At 48.8% G+C, this 25,302-nt stretch overlaps 1 protein-coding gene across 1 annotated transcript; it reads left to right on the plus strand.

Moving 5' to 3' along the window:
* The first annotated feature begins 50 nt into the window (after nucleotides 1-50).
* On the plus strand, nucleotides 51-23,400 carry LOC308605803 (sialic acid-binding Ig-like lectin 5). Its single transcript, XM_081216074.1, has 16 exons — nucleotides 51-114; nucleotides 181-561; nucleotides 763-1,041; nucleotides 1,270-1,317; nucleotides 2,606-2,702; nucleotides 3,642-3,723; nucleotides 6,288-6,454; nucleotides 8,735-8,874; nucleotides 12,157-12,678; nucleotides 12,896-13,174; nucleotides 13,400-13,447; nucleotides 15,839-16,096; nucleotides 16,180-16,464; nucleotides 16,773-16,863; nucleotides 17,212-17,293; nucleotides 21,307-23,400. Exons 1-16 carry the CDS (start codon nucleotides 81-83, stop codon nucleotides 21,487-21,489), a joined length of 2,976 nt encoding a protein of 991 aa, XP_081072200.1. The 5' UTR covers nucleotides 51-80; the 3' UTR covers nucleotides 21,490-23,400.
* The last annotated feature ends 1,902 nt before the right edge of the window (nucleotides 23,401-25,302 follow it).

Below are 25,302 nucleotides of genomic sequence, written 5' to 3' on the forward strand. Positions count from 1 at the left end.
TCTCCCCGCAGCCTTCCCTCCCTCTCTCCTCCCCCTTCTCTTTTCACACACAGGACGCCCCGAAGCCCTCCGTCTCAGAGATGCTGCCGCTGCTGCTGTCCCTGCTGTGGGCAGGTGGGTGGGCTGCGGGGAGAGCGGTGGGCGGGGCAGGGGCTGCGGCTGATCCTCGTTCCCCCGCAGGGTCCCTGGCTCAGGACAGCGGATTCTGGCTGGAAGTGCAGGAGTCCGTGACGGTGCAGGAGGGCCTGTGTGTCCACGTGCCCTGCTCCTTCTACTACCCCCGGAGATACCGGGAGAAGTCTGTTCCAGCTCACGGCTACTGGTTCCAGGAAGGGGCCGATGAGAAGCTGGATGCCCCTGTGGCCACAAACAACCCAGATCGTAAAGTTCAGGAAGAGACCCAAGGCCGATTCCACCTCCTAGGGGACCATGGAGACAACAATTGCTCCCTGGACATCAGAGACGCCAGGAGGAGGGATGAAGGTTCATATTTTTTTCGTGTGGAAAGAGGAAGTACGTTATGGAGTTATAAGTTTAACCAGCTCTCCTTGCATGTGACGGGTAAGGAGTGGGGTCCGGGAGAGGCCTCAGGGGAAGGACATGGAGCCCCAGGGCAGGACTCGGATAGGACCCCCTCCTGGGAGGGGTCGGGGGTAAAGCAAGTGGGGGCTCAGAAAGAGGGGCTGGACCAAAGCCTGAAGCTTATCTCGGGGCTGCACCTCTAATCCTCCTCCTGACCCCGTCTCCCCCTCCCCTCATCAGCCCTGATGCACACACCCCACATCCTCATTTCTGGAACGCTGGAGTCTGGCCGCCCCAGGAACCTGACCTGCTCTGTGCCCTGGGCCTGTGAGCGGGGCACGCCCCCCATCTTCTCCTGGATGTCAGCTGCCCTCACCTCCCTGGGCCCCAGGACCCACCTCTCCTCAGTGCTCACCATCACCCCACAGCCCCAGGACAATGGCACCAACCTCACCTGTCAGGTGAAGTTCCCCACAAGTGGTGTGATCGTGGAGAGGATCATCCAGCTCAATGTCACCTGTGAGTGCTGCACCATGACGCCCGGGGCGTGAGGGTATGGGGGCAGGTGAGTCAGGCTGGGGATGCTTGGTGTTCTTGCCCTGGAGACCCGGCTGAGGAGGAGACCTAGAAGGACAGAAGCCCTGTCCCTCCTGCATTTCTGTGGCTTCTGGGTGTGTGTGTGCGGGATGCCTATCCTTATCTCACCCCAGTCCTCTCACTGAAGGACATTCTGTCTTCCATTCCTAGGTGCTCCACAGAGCCCAGCAAGAGATGTGTGCTTAGGGGATGGCACAGGTAAGAAGGAGCCCCCCACCCATCCATGGGGCATTGGCTGGAGTGGGGTCTCTTCCAGGTTGGGTCAGAGCTGCACTTTCAGAGCTCAGATGGTGCAGGTCGGGTGTGGACACAAGAAGCCCCCATTAGGTCTCTTCCTGCAGTATCCTCCGACTCTGGTCTTGCCAATGTGACCCACACCTTCCTCCCTGCCCATTCTAGATATGGTCTTTATCTTTCTCCAGTCACCGAAGGCCTTGGGGGGGCATTTTTTAAGTAGACTTTATTTTCAGGAACAGATTTAGGTTCGTAGCAGAATTCATCAGAAGGTAAAGAGACTTCCCTTGTCCCCGCTGCACTTTCCCACACACACACGGCCTCCCCCCACCAGGGGGTACCTGTTACAACTGATGAATCTCCATTGACACATCATTTTCAACCAGAGTCCATAATTGACATTAGGGTTCACTCTTGGTGTTGTACATTTCATGGGTTTGGACAAATGTATAATGACATGTATCTGCCATTATAGTATCATACAGAATAGTTTCATTGTCCCAACATCTCTTTGGGCCATTTTCTTGACTGTCAGCCCCTCAGCCCTCACCCTGACCCCTCTCTGGAGCCCAGCGCTCCCCTCACTGCTGCATTCCCACTCGTCATAACATCTGGCCCCCCAACTGGACAGTGAGCCCCATTAGGGCTCTCTCAGCAGTGCCCACCAAACTGTTGACAGGTGATGCCCAGACGCACATCCCTTGCCCTGGGTGTTGCGGAGCCACCAGGCAGGGCCAGGAGAGCTGTCTGGGTCTGACCTGGAGGTCTGAGAAGCTTCCTGCTTCCACCTCCTTCTGAAGGCACAATAGATCACCGTGGACCCTGAGTGACAGGGTCAATAGAGGCCAGGAGAGCAGATTTAGGCACCCTCCCCGGAAGGAAGGAGAGACAAGGCCTTTCAGCATCCCACAGTGCTCTCTGTCTGTCTGTCTCTCTGGAATGTCCACGGGGCACAGAGCCTCATGGCTCTGCTGTGGCCAGGTCTGGAGTCTTTTGCAGAGAGACCCTGGATGGAGAAATAGCTGACTCCACGAAGAGCTGAAGTTTGTTGGGAGTACGTGGGCTGGAGAGGAAGTGTGGCATAGACTGTGTCCTTCTGGAAAAGGCTGAGGTCCTACAAATGGTGGGAGAACCTAGGGGCTGAACCCTCGGTGGGAAGGGAGGGGCACCCCTCTCTACCTGCTGAGGAGAGGAGGAGACGTATGCCTGCTCATCAAGATTGGAATTCTCCCCAAGTCTCTCTTGTCTGCAGGAAAATCGGGGACCAGGGCAGGAGTGATTGAGGGGGCCATTGGGGGAGCTGGTGTCACCATGCTGCTTGCTCTCTGCCTCTGCCTCATCTTCTTCACGTGAGCTGGGTTGGGTGTGGGCCAGTGGAGGAGAAGAAGGGCCTGGAGGGGTTGTGAGGACCCAGAGCAAGGGTGGGGTGGTGCAGGGGTAGTGAGGATCCAGCTAGTAGACATCTAGCCAGGCATGAGTGTGTTCCCAGCCTTGGTCCCAGATCCAGAAGCCGGGAGGGAGAAGGGACCTTGTTACAGTCTTGTTATAAAGACTCCTGGGTTCCCTCTACACTTCTAATTTTTATTTGTTTAATTTTTATTGGAGTAGAATTGATTTACAGTGTTGTGTTAGTTTCTGGTGTGCAGCAAAGTGAATAAGTTATGCATACGCATCTATCCACTCTTTTTTAGATTCTATTCCCATATGGGTCATTACAAAGTATTGCGTAGAGTTCCTTGTGCTATATAGTAGGTCCTTATTAGTTATCTGCTTTATATATAACAGTGTGTATATGTCAATCCCAATCTCCCAATTTATCCCACCCCTTTTCCCCCTTGGTAACCATAAGTTTGTTTTCTACGTCTGTGACTCTATTTCTGTTTTGTAAATAAGTCCATTTGTACCATTTTTTTAGATTCCACATATAAGCCATATCATATGACATTTGTCTTTCTCTGTCTGACTTACTTCACTCAGTATGACAATCTCTAGGTCCATCCATGTCACAGAAAATGGCATTATTTTGTTCTTTTTCATGGCTGAGTAATATTCTATTGTATATATGTACCACATCTTCTTTATCCATTCGTCTGTCGATGGACATTTAGGTTACTTCCACGTCCAGGCTATTGTAAATGTGCTGCTATGAACGTTGGGGTGCATGTATCTTTTCGAATTATGGTTTTCTCTGGATATATTGGGCTCACCCTACTCTTGACCTGCGTTAGTCACTCACTCCAGCCTCAAAAGAGATAACCTGTGTCACAGACCCTAGTGTCTCCCATCAGAGTGAAGACCTACAGGAAGAAGGCAGCCAGGACTGCAGTGGGTATGGAGGACATCCACCCTGCCACAGGGTCACCTTCCCTGGTGAGTGACATGGGCATCCTGGCAATGCGGCCTGCCCTGCATGTCTCCCGGGGTGGCCCACAGCCATGCTCCATTCAGCATGTCCAGAAATGAGCTCTTTCCCTTCCTGCTTCTTTGAAAGTGTAGGATTTATTATTGTTCCTGTATGTGAGGTCAACAGATCAGGAGACGATTGCCGCAAAAAAAGACAGGTATTACAGTTTCCAAGAGGAAGGGGCATGCCACACCATGCAGGGCCATGAGAGGCAGTACCAGGGTCTGTCAAGAGGCAGAGGGGGTGAGGAGGAAACCTGGGCAGGAGATTTTGTGGTTTACGTGGGAAGGAACAGGCAGGGTAAGCAGACTGAGGACTGTCTTGTTTGAATGATTTCAGAATGCTCTGGGGTGTAGGGGTTGTCTCTAGTTGTCTGGTACCTGGCCCCAGGGTGATGAGAGCAGGAGGATAATGGTCCAGAGAGTAAGAGTTTGATAAAGGAAGTGGTTTGGGCTGATCGATTTGCAATATGAAGGGCAGGCTTGCAGGCAGATCCCTTAGAATCTCTAGAAATTGACTAGCACTGGCAGGGGCAATCCCTAGAGGGTTAACAAAGCCCCAGTTGTCAAAACATCAGAAACGCATGGTTAATACATCCCTAAACATACTTCTGCTGGGTTCTCCAATTCATCAGTGGTACTCTTGTTCCTGATTCCCAGCCAGAGATCTAGCCCTTTCCCCCATCACCTCTTCCTGCACTGATACACTGCAAAGCATGTCTGCGTTTCTTCTAAATACAGCTTGATACAAACACTCCCTTTGAGCTGAGCTCCCCACTTAGTTCTTATCCTGCTGAAGCCTCCCCACCTTCCCCCAAACATCTGCATTACCTGCATCTGCATTACCTGCATCTGTATTACCTGCATCTGTATTACCTGCATCAAAGACAGTCGTCCCATCCTGCCCAAGTCTGAAATGCACTGTTTCTCCACACTGCCAAACAACTTGATTGACATTTAGGGCAGGAAAACCAGAGTCAGCTTTAATGCTGCACTTCATCCAAACAGGCTCGCTCAAGCAAAGTAAGCTTTTTGCATCTCAGAATCATTGCCCATCTGTCCCCTTCTCCTCACATGTCCGTATCAACCAGCCCTACTCATGCTCATCCTCTGAACCCTGACTTTCATTTATTTCTTGAGCTATGACTAATGTGGCCATCACTGAGGTTTTTGAGCAAATCCATCACCCATGCATTCACTTATTCCTTCAGCAACTATCTCCCACTTGTTGATTGTTCTGAGCATTGGGTAATACCTGCATTTTTACAGAGACATATGTTACAAGTGGAAAATGTCCCTTGCTGTCAAGGACTTACATTTATTGAGAGGGGAGTGGGGCGGTTGTGGTGAAAGCAATGAACAGGTAAGTAGTGAAAATACACAGGAAATAAGAGCTATGGAGGGAAATGCAATGGAAGAATGGGAGGGAGAGTCCTGGGGGTGGGAGTCTTTGAGAAAACACCTGCAGGAAGTGAAGGAACACAGTGTGAGCCCCTGAAAGAGAGTGGTTGAAGGGCTCTAAACAGAGGGAGCCACAAGTGCTGGGCTCAGAGGTTGGGACAAGCCTGATGCATTGGAGAGATGCATCACTTAATCATGAGGAAGCCTCCATAAAAATCCCAATAGTATGGGGTACAGGGAGCTTCTGGCTGGTGAACAAGTGGAGGTGCTGGGAGAGTGATGTGTCTGGAGAGGGGATGGAAAGCCTGTACCCCTTCCCACATACCTTGCCCTGTGTATTTCTTCATCGGACTTTTCATGCCTTCCTAAGCTCTATCCTTTTATAATGAACTAGTAATCTAGTAAGTAAACGGTTTTCCTGAGTTTTGTGAGCCACTCTAGCAAATTAATCAAACCTGAGGAGGAGGTCATAGGAACCTCTGATTTATAGCCAGTTGGTCAGAAGCACAGGTGACAACCTGGACTTGTGATTGACATCTGAAGTGGGGGGGGAGGCAGTCTCATGGGCCTGAGCCCTTAACCTGTGGGATCTGACACTATCTCCAGGCAGATAGTATCAGAATTGAGTTACATTGTAGGACACCCAGCTGGTGTGGGAGAGTTCCTTGGTGTGGGGGTACAAAGAACCCACACATCTGGTGCCAGAAGTGTTGTGAGTGTGATAATAGTGTGAGAGTAAAGGAGAGACACACAGGAGAAGTGAGTTTTTCCATAAACACCCTCCTGTGTATCCAACGTTGGGTACACAGGAAACCTCAGAGGGCCAGGAGTTGAGTTTGTGATCAATAGATGTGTGACCTTGGGAAGAACCTACCCTCTCTGAGACTTAGTTTCTCTCCCTGTAACATAGTAATATTTTCTACATAGGTCTGTGTGAGTGCTCAGTAGAACTGGAAAACAATCCATAGCATTACATTTGTTGGATGACTGCATAAATGGAACCTTCAGAAACGTTTGGTGACAGAATGGAAGAATGAATAAATGCTCTGTCCCAGAGTCAAGTTCACTTCCTGGACCCTTCTCCCCCCAAAACTACCTTGATCTGACCCCTTCCTTTGCCCTCCATACAGGATCACCAGCAAGAGTCCGAGTTAGAGGATCCTCCTGACCCCACAAGCTCGGCCGGGGCCACCCCCACCTTGGAGATGGAGCAGGAACTGCATTACGCCTCCCTCACCTTTCATAGGATGCATCCTCAGGAGAGCACCCACTCAGAATACACGGAGATCAGGAACAAGTGAGGAACCGAATGCAGCATCAGCCTCAGCCAGAGCGTCCATGTCCTCTACAGGAAGGGGGGACCCACAGGCTAATCCTCAGAGACGTAACATCCCCGTAGGTGATGGGTGTATGAACTACTGTTAGTGAGTTTCCTGCTATATTGGAAACTATCTTAGGCTTTGCATTCAGAGAGACCTGGCATCAAATCCATGCTTTTTCACTCATTAAGAGTATGATATCATGCGAGACACCTTACCCCTCTACATCTTGGTTTTCTGCTTTGGTGAAATGGATGTGAGAAGTCCAGCATCACAAGGTGGTTGTGAGGATTAAACGAAAGTGCAAACTATGCAACAGAAGTCTTAATACATTGTGACCTAAGCACACACCCTAAAAGTTGCAAGTTATGTTATATTTGGGGATCTTACTGAGGACTATAGCCTGGGAGACAGCCTCTCCCATAGCTCTGAGGAGCTGCTCCAAAGAGGTCAGGGAGGAGCCAGGATATAAAGGTGTTTTTGCTGAAAACAAACAAACAAACATGTAGTCGAACATCAGAAGATGTCTAACCACAAAAATCAGACATCTCAAAGTAATGACTTTAGAGCTTTTAGAGCTTTTCTATGTATGGGAAGATGCAAGAGTCTGAGCTTATTGGAAATTATTCCTTAGACACGCGCCTTAACCATCTAGGGCCAGTATCGTTGTGTTCTCCGTCCTGAATTCCCCTCAGGGCACACCTTTGGGGGAGACTGCAGTGGTTGATGGTTTAATGGCGGACAATGTCCTTTGTTTACTGAAATGGCAGGCAACATTTTGTTTGTTTGTTTGCACATTTCACCCAGAGGCTGGGTATGTCCTCTCCCAGGCACCACATCGGCTACATGTCAGTCTCACTCTCTGCTCAAAACCCTCCCATGGATCCCTTGACCTCCAGCACCATCTCTTTCCATTCCTGCATCTTCCCTTTCCATCCTCCCTGTCTTCTACAATCCTGCTATAGCCAAAATCAAGTAATAACATTTAGAGAATTTCCTAAATCTTAGAGCTGACCATAGCCAAAATACTGCTCTCTCCTCAACCCAAAAGAATAATTTACAAGCTTCTCAACCTGACATTTTAGGTCAGGGGTCAGGAGACCTTTCTGGTAAAGGGCCAGATAGTAACTATTTAGGCTTTTCAAGCCACATGGTCTCCGTTGCAACTATTCAACTGTAGTGCAAAAGCAACCATAGACAATTTGCAAATGAATTAATGTGGCTGTGTGCCAACAAAATTTTATTCACAAAAACAGGCAGCCCCAGGGTTGTAGTTTTCTGACCTCTGTTCTAGGTTATTCTTAGTCTCACCCAATCTGCTTCTCCATCACCATATCCCAAACCACCTATCCGTCAAGCCATTCTCTAAGAACCCATTCTGATGCATCCCTCACTGTCTTTGCGCACCTGCATCTCTCCTTCCAGGAAGACCCAGCCCCATGAAGTCATCTGGCTAACACCTTCTTATCCTTCAAAGTGAGTTCAAAATTATAGTCTGGGTTGAGAAGGTAGAGGGAAGCAGGAGCTTGTAAACTTCCTCCTAAAAAGCCTAACACTCTAATTTTACTGAAAACCAGTTGAAGCAAAAACTGCACCAAATATACCAGCAGCACCAAAACCATGGCAGGGATAATGCATGATGCCCCAGTTTCTAAAATGACACTTGAACAGATGAAAGATTCTGGTGTAGTGTAAGAAAAGTCCTGGTGCCCAAACCCGGCGCCTACACCCAGAAAGAACAGTTAAGTCAGATTTTCGTTTATGATAATGTCAGCCTGCGTGACGTGACTCAACACATTAAAGGTCGTTGGTTAGCCTTCCAATCCAGACAAGATGACATTGGCCCATTGTTCCCTGCTTCTCCCTCTGTTCACAACTATAAACCCTGCGAATGATGCAAGAGACAACCAAAGGAGAATTCTGGAAAGTGGTAGGAAGAAGGCAGGTTGGTTTAGGACCCCAGGACCGGAAAAGCAATGCAGAGTCAGGTCATCCCAGTCCCTACAGCCAAACGAGGAGGAACACTCAGACCCACCGTTTCCCAAACCCTGACTGAGGAACAGTCAAGGGTTATCATCCTATTGTCAGGAATGAGCTCACCTGTCCCATCATCCAGGTTGTGTCCTCTCTCCCTCCTTGGGGCCCCCACAGCCCCGTCCTCCCCGCTGCATCAGCCCCGGCCACGCCAGACTGTGATTGTGTCTCGACCCCCCTTCCTGACCCTGGCTGGTTCTCCTCCAGTGTTGGCCTCACCTCAGCCCAACCCCACAGGACACTCTGCTCAACAGATGGGAGAAAGGCACCCAGGGTGCAGGAGCGGCCACCAACTCAGCCAGTAGAGGGACCTGCCCGAACAGAGGCCTGTTCAGCACGTCCTGGCCTGAGGAGAGGAACGGAAGTGTGGCCAGAGTGACGTAAGGGCCAGTAGAGATCAGAGCCGGTGCACGGAGTGAGGCAGGAGATAGATGGGCTCCAGGCTAGACACTTACAACTGGCCTCTTGTTCACACTTCCTGGGGTGAGAAGAAGATGGGCTCCAGGCCGGACTTTCATTCCCAGCCCCCTGTTTACATTTCCTGAAGCAAGAGACCAACAGGCTCCAGGACTACATAGTGATGACCAGACTCCTGTCTATCTTTCGAGATCTGCACCTCAATATAAAAACCAGCAACAGAAATAGGGTAAATAACCAGACATTGGACAGAGTGGGACAAACCCTGTTAAAAGATCAAGAGGTCATACACTTCCCATCCTTGGGGCAAGGGAAACGTTGCATATGCACAGAAAGGCTCCTTGGGGGTCAAAAAGGAGGGGGCACCGCCCCACAGTATGTGGATGCTAAGTCCGTCCCATAGACCTCTGGGCTGGAATCCATCTTGGAAAAAAGCTGCGCACGCATGCTGTTGAGGGTCCTAGGGCAGGTCAGGTGTGGAAAAAGAAACCAGATAATTGGCCAAAGGTAAACAAAGACACGGAAGAACTGCTGAATATGAATGACTTAACCGCCTCTTTATGGGGCTCCTCCTCATTAGGGGGAGGCCCACACCCTTTCCCTCCGGGTGTGCGTCTCTGCCTTGCTTCTGTCTCAACTAAGCAAACTGTTTCTCTGTGTGCTCTCCCACTTGTTGTCGTGCTGTGTCTCTAATAATAAACTTTGTACCTGTTTTTACAGTTTTGCCTCCGTGAGAAATGCATTTTTCACTGGGAGCAAGAACCAGGGGGTGTGGTGGCTGGGATTCCTGGTTTTCATCCAGGCTCCCCAGGTTCAATTCCTGGGCAGCGAATTAAGATGTCGCTTCACGCCACCTCTCACTGCCGCCACTCTGAGACCAGGAGGAGAAGCCGAGGTGTCCTCGGGTTACCACCTCTTTCATTCCCTTTTCTCCTCCTGTCCTCGGAGTGGCCCCATCCTGCAGGCTGACCACTGGCCACTGTGTGGGCCGCGTCAATTTGGGCTGCTCTAGGCTGCTCTGAGCACTCCACTTGTACAAACGAGCACATCAAATCTTCGGGGTGACCCGGTGGGTTCACTTGCTAGGGCTGCCGTAAGGAAGTACTGCCAACTGGGCGGCTTGAACAACAGAAATTCATTTTCTCACAGACCTGGAGGCTGGAAGTCTGAGATCAAAGTGTCAGCAGGGCTGGCTTCTTCTTATTATTATTTTAAATTTTTAAAATTTTTAATTGAAGTATAGTTGATTTACAATGTTGTGTTAATTTCTGCTGTACAGCAAAGTGATTCAGTTATACATATATATACATCCTTCTGAGGCCTCTCTCCTTGGCTTGTAGATGGCCGTCTTCTCCCTGTATCTTCACGTGGTCTTTCCTCAGTATGTGTCTGTGTCCTAATCTGTCTTTCTTACAAGGACACCCGTCCTATTAGATTAAGGCCACCCCAATGACCTGATTTTATATTAATTACCTCTTTAAAGGCCTTGTCTCCAAATGCAATCACATTTAGAGGTACTGGGGGTTAGGACATGCACATATGAATTTGGGGGGTGACACAATTCAGCTTCCAACACCATGTGAGCATAGGCACACCTCTGCACAGAGAGGTTAAGCCCCTTCCCAAGGTGGCACAGCAAGCATTAGGGAACCAAGCTCAAGCCTAGAGCCATCTGCAGCAGAGCCTGTGCCCCTGACCCCCTCATGAAAGGCCTCAGGTGAGGAAGCCCCAGGGAAGTGCTGACCACCACGAGCTTCTCGCTGAGGGTGGGACTCAGAATGACCCCTGAGGAATGGGCAGGGCCAGACACCTGACCTGCATGACAGCCGCAGAAGAGTCTGTAGAAAACGCCCACCTCTGTCCTTGTATCAGATTCTCCCACAGACGAGGCTGGGACATTGTGACCCTTCCATGTGACAGATGAGAAAACTGAGGTTTGGAAAGGAGAAGTGCAGGGCCCACCTACCTCTCCAAAACCTGGCATCCCCCAGTGTCACGCTGGGCTGTCATTTTGCTCCCAATGCCCGGCTCCCAAGCCTGGCGTGTGCAGTCAACACCAGGGAGGCCTGGGGCAGGGGGCTGTGAGCAGGTCAGGAAGCCTCGGGACCACCTGCATGTCCTTGTGACCACCCTCCTGGATCCTGGTCCCAACCTCTCTGTCCATTTATACCTGGGAACTCGCTTTCTAGCTGCATAGAGTGATGGGGTTCCCTCCAAGCCTCTCTCTGGACTGCCCCTATCTCACACTGTATCAGCAGGAGCTGGGGCGTTTGAGAAGTTCTCAAGGATGGAGACAAAGTCTGTCGCATTCTTGCCTTGTGCTCCGCTCCCCTGAAAGGAGCGGTGCTCCTGTGCCGGTGTCACGTTCATTTTGTTACCAAGTCCAAGCTCGCTCTGCCCACCTCACCACAGGCCCATGAATCGGAGACGAAGGGTTGAGGGAAGGAACTACAACTTTTTCGGAAAGCTGGGAGACCTAGAAGATGGCAGACTAGTGTCTCTGAAAAACCATTTCATTGGTGTTTGGATGCCAGTTTCTTTTACAGCACAGAGAGGGAGAGGAGATGAGGAAGTAAAATGAAAAGGCCATAAATTTTGCAAATATCACCTGGAATGGCCAGCCTCCGGGAGGGGATGTGTTCATTTCTTCTTTCTTGCAGCCAGCCACAGGTGGAACAGGGTCCAGATGTTTCCCTGAACGAAGGCCCTTTGGTTTAACCTTCAGGCAGATGGGCAGGGTTCCCCCGAGGCAGGCCATTATGTATAGACAGTATCCTTTCAGTGAACAAAAGCAACGGGAAGCAAAGGTTAAAGTGAAAGAAACAGATCCAACATGGAGTCAGATTTGGCTCTTCCCTGTTACGATGCCAGTAACTAATCACCACCTCTTTCACCCTGGCAGGACCCATCCCCGTCTTTCATGCATGGAGCTTCCCCGGCTGCACCTCCTGCATCTCACACCTGACGGGGACTGACCGGCCTGATTTCCTGCGGACAGAGGTGTGGGAGGGACAGGCTGTGGACAGGGATCCGGGAGACACCTTTGGGCTGTATTTGCTGCTTGTGACCCTCACCAGGGCCTCATATGGAAAGTAGAAGTGGTTACCCTCCAAGGTCCACGCAGCTCTGGCAGCATGTGGGTGCTGAGTTCCTCTTTTGTGGTCGGTTACCTTCTGACCTCAGCTCTGGGCTTCCTGTGGGGGCTTCCTCTCAATCCTGTGACACAAAGGTCCCATCACTCTTACCCCAAAGATGCTGCTATTGCCACCACCGCTGCTGCTGCTGTCCCTGCTGTGGGCAGGTGAGTGGGCTTCAGGGAGAGGGGTGGGCAGGGCAGGGGCTGCGGCTGATCCTCGTTCCCCCGCAGGGTCCCTGGCTCAGAATGGCAGATTCTGGCTGGAGGTGCAGGAGTCCGTGACGGTGCAGGAGGGCCTGTGTGTCCACGTGCCCTGCTCCTTCTACTATCCCCGGGAAAAATGGAACAACTCTGTCCCAGCTCACGGCTACTGGTTCCAGGAAGGGGCCAGTGTGAATCTGGATGCCCCAGTGGCCACAAACAACCCAGGTCGTGAGGTGCTGACGGACACCCAGGGCCGATTCTACCTCCTTGGAGACCCCCGGAACTACAGATGCTCCCTGGACATCAGAGATGCACAGCGGGGGGACACAGGGAAATACTTCTTTAGGGTGGAGAGAGGGTCTTATGTGAAATATAGTTATACACAGAACCTGCTCTTCCTGCATGTAACAGGTAAGGATGGTGTCAAGGAGAGGACACACAGACACAGGGGCCCTGAGGGCCCCCAGGGCAGGGCTGGGAGGGGACCCCCTGTCTTATCATCCTGGGAGGGGCCCAAGGGGACCTAGGAGGACAGGACGCTGCGGCTGGCCTGGGGCAGAGACAGCTCTGAGGGGCACGCTCGGGGTCCCCCCTCCAGGGACTGGGTCTGTTTCTCTCTCCTCTTCAGCTCTGACACAGACACCCGACATCCACGTCCAGGGGCCCCTAGAATCTGGCCGCCCCGGGAATATCACCTGTGCAGTGCCCTGGGCCTGTGAGAGGGGGACACCCCACACCTTCTCCTGGATCGGGGTTGCCCTCACTTCCCTGCACCCCAAGAGCCGCCATTCCTCAGTGCTCACCCTCACCCTGGGGCCCCAGGACCATGGCACCAACCTCACCTGTCGAGTGACCTTCCCCGGAGCTGGCGTGAGCACAGAGAGCACCATCAGGCTCAACGTGTCCTGTGAGCGCGGGGCCAGGACGCGGGGTCCCTGAGGGTGGAGGGCGTTGGGGAGGGGAGGGAGGGAGGGCCTGGGCTACTGCTTGCTGAGCCCTGCGAGCTGGAACTGGGGAGGAGGGAAAGAGGACACTGCTCCACCCTTTTCCTGTTTCTAATGTTTCTGGGGGAAAAGGGCCAAGGCCTACCTTCCTGCCACCGAAAAGGGGACAGTTATGTCTGTCTGTCCAGATGCACCCCAGAAGCCGACCATCAGAGTGTTCCGGAAAGAAGGCACAGGTAGGTCTAAACCTCTCTTCTCCAGGGCTGTGGTGGAAGTGGAAGTGTCTCTGCTCTTTGGAGCAGAGGTGGGGTTCAGAACGCAGGCGGCAGAGAGGCTCAGACCTGGGGTGGGGACAGCAGAAGTGGGAAAGCCGCCACCGGCTCATCAGCTTACAAACTGGCCTCCCCCTTTCGCTGACCCTGCTCTCGTGAGGTATCACGTGGCCTCTTCCTTGTCTGTTGGACGTGGCTGTCCCCACTGCCAGGGCTGCATCCTTGTCCCATATCCTGCCCTCATTCTCCTTAGGATCTAGACCCCACCTACTCCTTCCGTTTCCTTCCCTCATTTTAATGTTATTGTTTAAAATAGTAAGCATACGGGACTTGCCGGGTGGTCCAGTGGTTAAGACTCCACGCTCCCAATGCAGGGGGCTCAGGTTCGATCCCTGCTCAGGGAACTAAGATCCTGCATGCCGCATGTCACAGCCAAGGTAAATAAATAAATAAAACAAAAAATAAAACGTAGTTTAAAAAATAAATAAAATAAAATAATAAGCATACAATGTGTGTTAGCTCAGGCTGCCATAATAAAATACCAGAGACTAGGTGGCTTAAAAAATAGGAATTTATTTCTCCCAGTTCTGGAGGCTGGGAAGTCTAAGATCAAAGTGCTGGCTGTTTGGGTTCCTGGTGAAGGCTCACTTCCTGGCTTGTACATGGCTGCTTTTTGTCTACGTTCTCTGGTATCTCTTATAAGAACACTGACGTCATCGTGAGAATCTCCATCTCATGACCACATCTATCCCTAATAACTTCTCAAAGACCCATCCAAGTACCTCCAAGTACCATCATACTGGAGGTTAGGGCTTTGACCTATGAATTTGAGGGGAACATAGTTCAGTCCCTAGCAAAATTTAATAAAAATAAAATAGTTTCAGCACTTGTGTATCTCCCCTCTTGGTTATCTTTTCGAATATAACCTACACATATACATTTTAAAACACACACACATATGCAGACCATACTACCCACATGCTTTGCGTCTCTATTATTATTTTTTAATAAACTTTCCATGTGGAGTAATTTTAGACTCACATGGTACAGAGACTTTCCACAAATCTCTCACCTCATCATTAAAATCCTCCATCCACATGGCATATCTGTCACAACGAAGGAAGTGACGTTGGTACCTTTCTACAAACTGAACTCGCCTTCTTCTCAACCTTGGCATATCTCGGAGATTTTCCTGTATCTGTGCATAGGAAACCTTCTTCGTTCTTAGTGATGACCCCGTGGCTTTCCAACTAGAAGTATATTATAAGATAAAGTACTTAACAGGTCTCCTGTTAGTGGAAAACTATGGTGTTTCCAATCCTTTGCAAAGACAAGACAAATGTGTGGGTCTGGAAGATAACTTTTGAGAGAGAAGAAAGTCCTAGATCAAAGGGTATGTTTGTAATTTCTACAGATATTGCCAAATGGAGCTACATGGAAGTTGTTCTGTTTACACTACCCCCTGCTATGTGTCTATTTCCCTGCTAAACATTTTAATCCTTGCTGATTCCATAAGTGAATACACTATCATGTTAACTTGCATTATCATTTTGTGAACAGGTTGAGTATCTTTCACTGTGTTTAAAAACCATGTGTATTTCTTTTTTTTTTTTTTTTTTTGCGGTTCGCGGGTCTCTCACTGTTGTGGCCTCTCCCGTTGCGGAGCACAGGCTCCGGACACGCAGGCTCAGCGGCCATGGCTCACGGGCCCAGCTGCTCCGCGGCATGTGGGATCTTCCCGGACCGGGGCACGAACCCGCGTCCCCTGCATCGGCAGGCGGACTCTGAACCACTGCGCCACCAGGGAAGCCCCATGTGTACTTCTTTGTGGTCTTTTTCTTGATGATTTGAAGAAACTCTTTTCATATTAACTCAATCATCTGTGTATTAGTTGAAAGGATTTATTTCCAGCCTAATCATGGGCTTTTGACTTAGTGTATGGTGATTTTGCTAGGCAAAAACATGCCCTTTTTCTTGGCCGCACCGTGTGGCTTGTGAGATCTTAGTTCCCCAACCAGGGATCTAGCCCATGCCCCCTGCAGTGGAAGCACAGAATCCTAACCACTGGACCGCCAGGGAACTCTCGCCATTTTTTTTTTTTTAAGTTGCATCCAGTGATGTACTGGGATTAGCTCTTACTGGTTGGTGAGAGCCAGTTGTGCAATCGTGTCCATCTTTTCCCACTTCTGGGTTCAGTGGCTTCAAATTAGGTGCTTGACATTGGCCAAGATGGGAGTTTTTACACAGAGGAAATTGACAAATGCTACAAAAAAGGAAGATATGAGCCATTAGGCAATGGAAGAAACATAGAGACAGACAGGCAGACTGAAGCTACCTTTCTCTCTGTCTTGCCAGGACCTGAAACTCTGGGCAAAATCCTATCTCTCTCAGTCCAGGAGGGCCAGTTCCTACGCCTGGACTGTGTTGCCGACAGCAACCCTCCTGCCATGATGAGCTGGACCCGGGGGAGCCTGACCCTGAGCCCCTCAAATTCCTCGAACCCTGGGGTCCTGGAGCTGCCCCGGGTGGAACTGGGGGACCATGGGAAATATGTCTGCCGAGCTCAGCATCCGTTGGGCTCCAAGGAAGCATCTCTGAGCCTCGTTGTGAAAAGTGAGTTGGAACACACCTGAGGGAAGGACGCCTGGTTCTAGGAGGGGAGAGTCTCCTCTGATCTCTCCCATCTCTCCCCACAGACGCCCCACAGCTGCTGGGACCCTCCTGCTCCCAGGAGGATGAGGGTCTGCACTGCGACTGTTCCTCCCAAGCTCAGCCGGCCCCCTCCCTGCGCTGGCGGCTGGGGGAGGGGCTGCTGGAGGGGAATTTCAGCAACGCCTCCTTCAAGGTCACCTCCAGCTCGGCTGGGCCCTGGGCCAACAGCTCCCTGAGCCTCCGCGAGGGGCTCAGCTCTGGCCTCAGACTCAGCTGCGAGGCCCTGAACGGCCACGGGGCCCAGAGCGCCACTGTCCTGCTGCTGCCGGGTCTGGGAGCTATGAAGGGCCGTGTCCGGGGAAAGGGGACACACGAGTCTGCATCCTAGAAGATACTGAGAGGGAGAGAAATGGGCCTGATTCGGGGCAAAAGGGAAACTAGAGTTCAGGGTCCTCTGTCAGTTGGCTGGGGTGGGGGCTGGGGACACAGGAGGCTACAGTCATATAGAAGGATGGGGGACAAAGGACAGAGTCCTGGATAGAAGTGGGCACACTCGTGGGTCATGGATTTGAGAAGGCTGGTCACTTAGGTGCCTGCTTAGGGAGACTGGAGGTCACCTCACGTCTCTTATCTGCAGGGAGGCCAGCACCCAGGACCGGTGTGGTTTGGGGGGCCGTCGGGGGATCTGGCGTCACAGCCCTGCTAGCTCTCTGCCTCATCTTCTTTGTGTGAGTGGTGGCCCCAGTTTGGGACAAGACTTCCCGAGGTGGTGGTATGGGGGGCAAGGGGCAAAGGAGGGGGAGACTCAAAGAATTTTTCAAAACTCAAAGCTCCGAGCTGAGCGCCCTGGTAGAGTGATGAAGCCAGGAAGGAGGGCAGTTAGTTGAAGCGGCATCAGGAATGTAGCCTCCTGACATCCTGGCCAAGTGTGGACTCTGGTGCCAGCCGTCCTGGAGGAGGGAACAGGTGTTCTGGTCATGGTCTCTGCAGCTGGACGCCAGCCTGCATTCAGTCAGTCCTTCTCGGCTCCGTGCAGTGAGTCCACCAAGCTGAAAGGCCCTGGTCTCCCTTTTCAGAGTGAAGATCTACAGGAAGAAGTCAGCGGAGAAGGCATCAAGCAGAGATGGCGTCCGTCCAGCGTTGAGTTCCATCTCTCTGGTGTGTGATGTGGGCAACTTTCCATCCAGTGTCTCCACTGGACACCTCTCCCCCAACAGGGGCCATAGCAGCTTACTCAGCACCTCAAAAAATGAGTTCCTCCTCCCCACCTCCAAATTTCTTCTTCCTCCTGAATTTCCTGTTGTACCCTCTCCTCGTCCCCCTCCATCACTTCCCAGAGCCAAGAATTGCCCAAGTCCTGTCCATCTTCCTTTTAGCAAAGCTCATCTCCCTTTGGCCCCTTCCCTGCTGAGCCCTCACATTCTGTCTGTTGGGTTGCTGGCTTCATCTCTCCTCCCCGAACAAGCTCTCGGCAAGAAATTCCCCTAACAGCTGTCCTTCGGTCACCCTGTGCTTGCTCCCCACCGTCTAGATCCAACAGAAATATGATGCGAGCCATGTATATAACGTAACACTTAGCCACGCTAAAAAAGTAGAAAGGAACATGAGATCAATTTTAATATAATATTTTATTTAACCCAACGTAGCCAAAGTGTTATTTCAAATATCATGTCATCAACAGTCAACATAAACATACAAATTATTGAGATTTCTCTTTTTCTTTCTTTCTTTCTTTCTTTCTTTCTTTCTTTCTTTCTTTCTTTCTTTCTTTCTTTCTTTCTTTCTTTCTTCCTCTCTTTCTCCCTTCTTTCCTTCCTCTGTTTTCTTTCTTTCTTCCTTCCTTCCTCCCACCCTCCCCCTGCCCCTTTCTTTCTTTCTTTTTTAAAAAATATTTATTTATTTTTGGCTGCATGGGTCTTTGTTGCTGCACACGGGCTTTCTCTAGTTACAGTGCGTGGGGGCTACTCTTCATTGTGGTGCGTGGGCTTCTCATTGTGGTGACTTCTCTTGTTGCGGAGCATGGGCTCTAGGTGCAAGAGCTTCAGTAGTTGTGGCTCACAGGCTCAGTAGTTGTGGCTCTTGGGCTCTAGAGTGCAGGCTCAGTAGTTGTGGCTCATGGGCTTAGTTGCTCCATTACATGTGGGATCCTCCAGGGACCAGAACTCAAACCCATGTACCCTACATTGGCAGGTGGACTCTTAACCACTGTGCCACCAGGGGAGCCCCTCTTTCTTTCTTCCTTCCTTGGTTCCTTCCTTCATTTCTTTCTTTCTTTCTCTCTCTCTCTCTTTCTTTCTTTCTTTCTTTCTCTCTTTCTTTCTTTCTTTCTTTCTTCTTTGACTTTGAACTCCAGTATGCATTTTGTACTCACAGCACATCTTTGTTCTGACTCACCACATTTCACGGGCTCAAGAGCCACGTGTGGCTGGGGGCTCCTGCACTGGACAGCGCAGGCCTAGGAAATCAAGACCAAATTCTTCAGTCTGGTGTTCTGTGATCTGTCCTCTGCCAAGTTCTCCAGCCGGCATCCTGTCTCTCCCCACAAAATGAGCTTATTATATTCTATGATATTATGATTTATAATAAGAAATATATATTTGGTCTTTATCCCCTATTCCTGGCACAGAGCTCCTAGAACCCTTGAACTTTCCTGTGATGGGAGTGATAAAGGTATCTCTTGTTATATTCATGGGGTGACTTTTGGGAAGCACCTAAGGATGGGGGCTGGTTGCTGGGAGAACCAACCATGCAGTTGGGGGATTGGAACTTTCAGTCCCACGCCCTGACCTCCAGGGATAGGAAAGGGGCTGGAGGATGAGTTCAATCCCCAAGGGCCAATGATTCAGTCAATCATGACTATGGAATGAAGCCTCCATAAAACCCCTCAAAGTATGGGGCTCAGAGAGCTTCCAGGTTGGTGAACAAGTGGAGATGTGAAGAGGATGATGCAATCAGAGAGGCATGCACCCTTTCCCTATACCTTGCCCTACACATCTCTTCCATCTGGCTGTTCCTGAGTTATAGCCTTTAATTTAAAAAAAAACAGCTAATTTAATAAGTGAAATATTTCTCTGAGTTCTATGAGCTGCTCTAGCAAATTAATGGAATCTGAGGAGAGGGGTTGTGGGAATCTCTGATCGACCGCTGTCTGGTCAGAAGCGTGGGTGAGAATCTGGGACTTGTGATTGGCAAGTGAGGTTGAGGGTGGGGCAGTCTCTTGGGACTGAGCTCTTAACAGTGTCAGAATTGAGCTGAATTGTAGGACACCCAGCTGGTGCTGCAGACATACTTGTTGGTGTGCAAATCCCCCCGCCTCTGCCCCATATTGTAAGTGGTTCCAGGATCCTTATATCTCCAGGCAGGGCTCACTCTTTGTGACTTCGTGCATTTGCATTCGAGATTTCCTCTGTCCTGATCCCATTTGCACTGGTCAAGCCCTCAGTCATCTTTCTTGCCCCAATTAATTAATTAATTTTTTAATTGAACTATAGTTGATTTACAATATTGTGTTAGTTTCTGGTATACAGCAAAGTGATTTCTATATATATATTCTTTTTCAGATTATTTTCCATTATAGTTTATTAAGAGATATTATACATAGTTCTCAGTGCTATACAGTAGGACCCTGTTGTTTATCTGTTTTATATGTAATAGTGTGTATCTGCTAATCCCAAACTCCTGATTTATCCCTCCCTGCCTCCCCTGTAACCATAAGTTTATTTTCTGTCTGTGAGTCTGTTTCTGTTTTGTAAATAAGTTCTTTTGTATCATTCTTTTAGATTCCACATATAAGTGAAATCATATGATATTTGTCTTTCTCTGTCTGACTTACTTCACTTAGTATGATAATCTCTAGGTCCATCCATATTGCTGAAAATGGCATTATTTCATTCTTTTTTAAATAATTTACTTTATTGAAGTATAGCTGATTTACAATGTTGTGTTAATTTCTGCTGTACAGCAAAGTGATTCAGCTTTATATATATATATATATATATATATATATATATATATATATATACACATATATATATATTTATATACACACATTCTTTTTCATATTCCTTTCCATTATGGTTTATCACTGGATATTGTTTTTTTTAATTAATGAACTTATTTATTTATTTTTGGCCGCGTTGGGTCTTCATTGCTGCATGTGGGCTATCTCTAGTTGCGGCAAGCGGGGGCTACTCTTTGTTGCAGTGCATGGGCTTCTCGTTGCAGTAGCTTCTCTTGTGGCAAAGCATGGGCTCTAGGCGCACAGGCTTCAGTAGTTGTGGCACGTGGGCTCAGTAGTTGTGGCGCACGGGCTTAGTTGCTCCGTGGCATGTGGGATCTTCCCGGACCAGGGCTCAAACCCATGTCCCCTGCCTTGGCAGGCAGATTCTTAACCACTGTGCCACCAGGGAAGCCCTATCACTGGATACTGAGTATAGTTCCCTGTGCTATACAGTAGGACCTTGTTGTTTATCCATTCTATATATAATAGTTTGCATCTGCTAATGCCAAACTCCCAATCCATCCCTCCCCCACCCCACCCTCCTTGGCAACCACAAGTCTGTTCTCTATGTCTGTGAGTCTGTTTCTGTTTTATTTCATTCTTTTTTTATGTCATGCCAATTTATGTCATTTAAATATTCCCCTGCCCTATACCAGACCGACTGTCATCACGCATCCCTGTAATAACCACAGGCTTGTCCCCACCACACTGTGAGCCCTTGGAGGGTAGTGCGGGTCTCCTGCAGACCTCTGTGACTCTCACCCACAGCACCCTGCTTCGGTCCATCAAGTCACAATTTGCAATTCGATAAGTTTTGAGTGTACAACAATTTCATACAGTCTCCTTGTCCTCATAGACTGTCCAAGGTCAGGGATCTTGTCTGTGGAAGAATCAATTCACCTTGCTCACTCAGTCTGTTTTCCTAACTGTAAAATGAGGATAACACTTATATCATCCATGGAGGGAAGTTGTAAGCATTCAGTGGGGTGAGTAATAAGAAGAACAGACCACTATGATTAAAGGAATGAATGAATGAGTGAGTGAATGAATGAGTGAATCCTCAGGAAATGGGTGTGAAATGGATAAGGGAATAATTGCCCCCCTCAAGCCCCAGGTTCCCTTCTCCAGACCTCACCAGCCAGCTCTGAAGCTCTTCTCTCGTCCCACTCAGGGTCACCCCAATGAATCCTGTTCAGACAGCCCCTCAGACTACCAGACTCCAGCTCCGGCCACCTCCACCTCAGGGAAGGAGCAGGAGCTCCATTATGCCACCCTCAATTTCCAAAGGCTGAGGACCCACAACTTTCAAGACCAGGACACCACCGAGTACTCAGAGATCAAGATCTGGAAATGATGCCCTCGCCCCCAACCCCAGAACCAGGCTGGAGCCCAGAAAATGCATCTCTGAAGAAAATGTGTACCAGGCACCGATTCTTGAAGACTTGACTGCCCTCTGAGCCAGAGCTTATAAATGAGAAGGTGAAGCTCCTTGGAGTGGCTAAAGGTCACAGAGAGTCCTAGGTTCAAATCCAGGCCCTGGTAACCCTAAGGGTGTTATATCAGGCAAGTCACTTTAGCTCTCTGTGCTTCAGTTTCCTTCTCTGTAAAATGGGGATAATATCCATTAGGGACATTGTTTAGTGGGAAAAATGCACTTTGGGAGTTGTTAACTACCTTGTTATGTGTTAAGCTTACCTCAGGATGGAGGGAGATGTCAGCTTTTGGCTCTACCACGTATTTCTATTTTGCCTGACTGTTTTTAAGAACATGAATTATTTTTTGTTTGTTTGTTTTTCTGGGAGGGAGGAGATAAAACATGTATTATTTTTTTAAGTAAATCTAAATTTACCTCTCTGGATGGAGACGACATTTCCCAATACATGTATCTAACAAAGGACACCCAGAATATATAACGAATATATTTTTTTAATAATAAATAATTTAAAAATAAATTTGAGGGCTTCCCTGGTGGCACAGTGGTTAAGAATTCACCTGCCAATGCAGGAGACACGGGTTCAAGCCCTGGTCCGGGAAGATCCCACATCCCATGGAGCAGCTAAGCCCATGCGCCACAACTACTGAGCCTGTGCTCTAGAGCCCGCGAGCCACAACTACTGAACCCGCGTGCCACAGCTACTGAAGCCAGCATGCCTAGAGCCCGTGCTCCGCAACAAAAGAAGCCACCACAATGAGAAGCCCGCGCACCGCAACGAAGAGTAGCCCCCGCTCACCCTGACTAGAGAAAGCCCGCATGCAGCAACAAAGACCCAATGCAGCCAAAAACAAATAAATTAAAATAATAATAATAATAATAATAAATAAATAAATATATTTTTAAATAAATAAATTTGAAAAAAAATTTAAAGGGCTATGTAAAGAGCTTCCACAAATCAATTAGAAAAAGGCAGACAACCGAAGAGAAAGACAAGATAGTCAAATGGCCAATAAGCATACAGAAAAGCATTCAACTTCTGTAGCTGTCAAGGAAATAAAAATTAAAATCACAATGGTGCCAACAGCATAGTTACACTGGCTAAGATAATAAAAATAATATCAAGGAAATCAAGTGTTGAGGTTATTACCCTAAGTGAAATAAACAAGTTACAGAATGACAAATGCTGCATGATTCCAGCTATAGGAAGTATTTAAGGAAATCAAACTCTGAAACAGAAGGTAGAGGGGCCCTGGGGGAGACTCAGAGAAGGGGAGTTAGGAAGTTCCTCTTCAATAGGTGTAGAGTTTCATTTTTGCAAGATGAAAACATTCTAGAGATTTGATGGCCAACAATGTGCATATAATTAACACTACTGTACCGTGCACTTAAAAATGGTTAAGATGGTAATTTTTATGTTATTTTTTTTTACCACGATTTTTTAGAAAGTACTATATAGTGGTTACCAGGGGCTGGGGACTGGGGGTGTCGGTGGACAGTTAATGTTTGGTGGGTACAGAATTTCAGTTTCGGATGATGCAAAAGTTCTAGAGATGGATGGTGGTGATGGCTGCACAATGTGAATATGCTTAATGCCATTGAATCGTACACTTGAAACATGGTTAAACCAGTATGTCATGAATACTTCATCACAGTAAAAAATGTTTCCTTAAAGAACATCAAGTGTTGGTGAAGATGTGGAGCAACTGGAACTCTCCTACACTGCTGGTAGGAGTGAGAATTGGTACAACCACTTGGCAAAGCATTAGTCACTCTCTACTAACACTGAGCACATGAGACAGCCATTCAACTCCCAGGTGTGCGCCCAACAGAAGCACGTACACATGTTCACCCGATGTATACAAGAGTGTTCATAGCAGTGCTTGTTGTAATGGCTGAAAACAGGAACCTGCCCAAATTCCCATCAACAGTAAGACAGGTGACAACAAGGTCCTACTGTATAGCACATGAAACTATATTCAGTATCTTGTAATAAGCCATAATGGAAAAGAATATGAAAAAGTACATATATATATACATATATATACATATGGCTGAATCACTGTGCTGTACACCAGAAACTAACACAACATTGTAAATCAACTATACTTCAGTCTAAAAAAAAAACAAAAACAGTAAGACAGGTAAATAGATAGTAAATTATTCATGCAATGGAAAAAGTAACAACTGCACACAACATGTATGAATCTTCCAAACAATGTTCAGTGAAAGAACCCAGACACAAAGCATACATACTATGTGATATCCTTGATATGAGGTTCAGACAAAACTAATCTTAAAAAGAAGGAAAAAATAGTTAAAAAGCAGCTTTCACTGCTGAGGGCCCAGATTCAGTCCCTGGTGGGGGGACAAAGATCCCACAAGACATGTGGCACAGCTGAAAAAAAAAAAAAAACCAACCCTAATCTTAGGTATTAGAAGTCCACATACTGGTTACCCTCAGTGGGTAGCGGCTGTAGGAGGGCAGTAGGGGTATCCTGGGGTTTCCAGTAAGGATCTGTTTCTTGATCTGGGCATTCATTGCTCAGATATATTCACTCTATGAAAGGTGGTTTTTTTTTTTAATACTGGGTCCTACTCCTATCTTTTTTTTTTTTCAAATTTATTTTTGGCTGCATTGGGCCTTTGTTGCTGTGCACAGGCTTCTTCTAGTTGCGGCGAGCGGGGGCTACTCTTTGTTGCAGTGCGTGGGTTTCTCATTGCAGTGGCTTCTCTTGTTGCGGAGCATGGGCTCTAGGGCACCAAGGCTTCAGTAGTTGCAGCACACAGGCTCAGTAGTTGTGGCTCCCAGGCTCTAGAGCACAGGCTCAGGAGTTGTGGTGCACGGGATTTGTTGCTCTGTGGCGTGCAGGATCTTCCCGGACCAGGGCTTGAACCCATGGTCCCTGCATTGGCAGGCAGATTCTTAACCACTGCGCCACCAGGGAAGTCCCTATGAAACATTTTTGAGTCAAACAATTGTGATGTGTGCTCTTTTCTATATGAATATTACTCTTGAATAAAATTTACATTAAGCTTTAAAAAGATGATCCTCGTAAGTTTCTAACTCTGATTTCCACCAAACTACAAGCTTCCCCAGGGCTGGGACAGTACTATGTCCAGCCTTGTGTTTTCGGAGCCTAGCCTTGGACACAACACATAAACTGGACTCAGTAAACCTTTGAAATGATTTGCACTCAAGTGCAAGGGGAAGACACAGCCGGGCTCTGCTGAGGCTTCCCATGTTGTTTCCAGCCCAAGCTTCTCTCCTAGGTTCTGAATCCCAGTGTCCTCCTCCACATCTCTCCCTGATTGACCACAGGTGCTTTGCTTTCAGTGTATCCCAAGCCGGACTCTGCATCATCCCTCAAGCCTGGTTCTCCCCTGGGTCCTCCGTCCAGGTCTTGAGAATGTCCATTGAGTAGCATGGTGCCTGACTCCCAATATCAGCCAAGGAGAGGATCTCACCCTTGTGCCTGGATTAGCTCCATCTCCCCACCAGGACACAATTTCTGGCCCAGCACTTCTTAGATCTTGTGAAATAGGCCTCCTCCCCTTCTCCAGTCTCTCTGGTTTCCATTTAGGTTCCTCTCTGTCTGTTCCTCCAAGAGGCCACTGTCTGAACCACTTCCTGAATCTGGTGAGTCTGCATCTTTTCCTCTCCCCTGGGGTTGTAAGCTTCCCCTGGCCACTGTATAAAGTGCCTCAAGACTCAGCTACCAGGTCCAGGAGTAT

This window comes from Mesoplodon bidens (assembly GCF_964165515.1).
Source record: "Mesoplodon bidens genome assembly, chromosome: 18".
Taxonomy (NCBI): Eukaryota; Metazoa; Chordata; class Mammalia; order Artiodactyla; family Ziphiidae; genus Mesoplodon; species Mesoplodon bidens.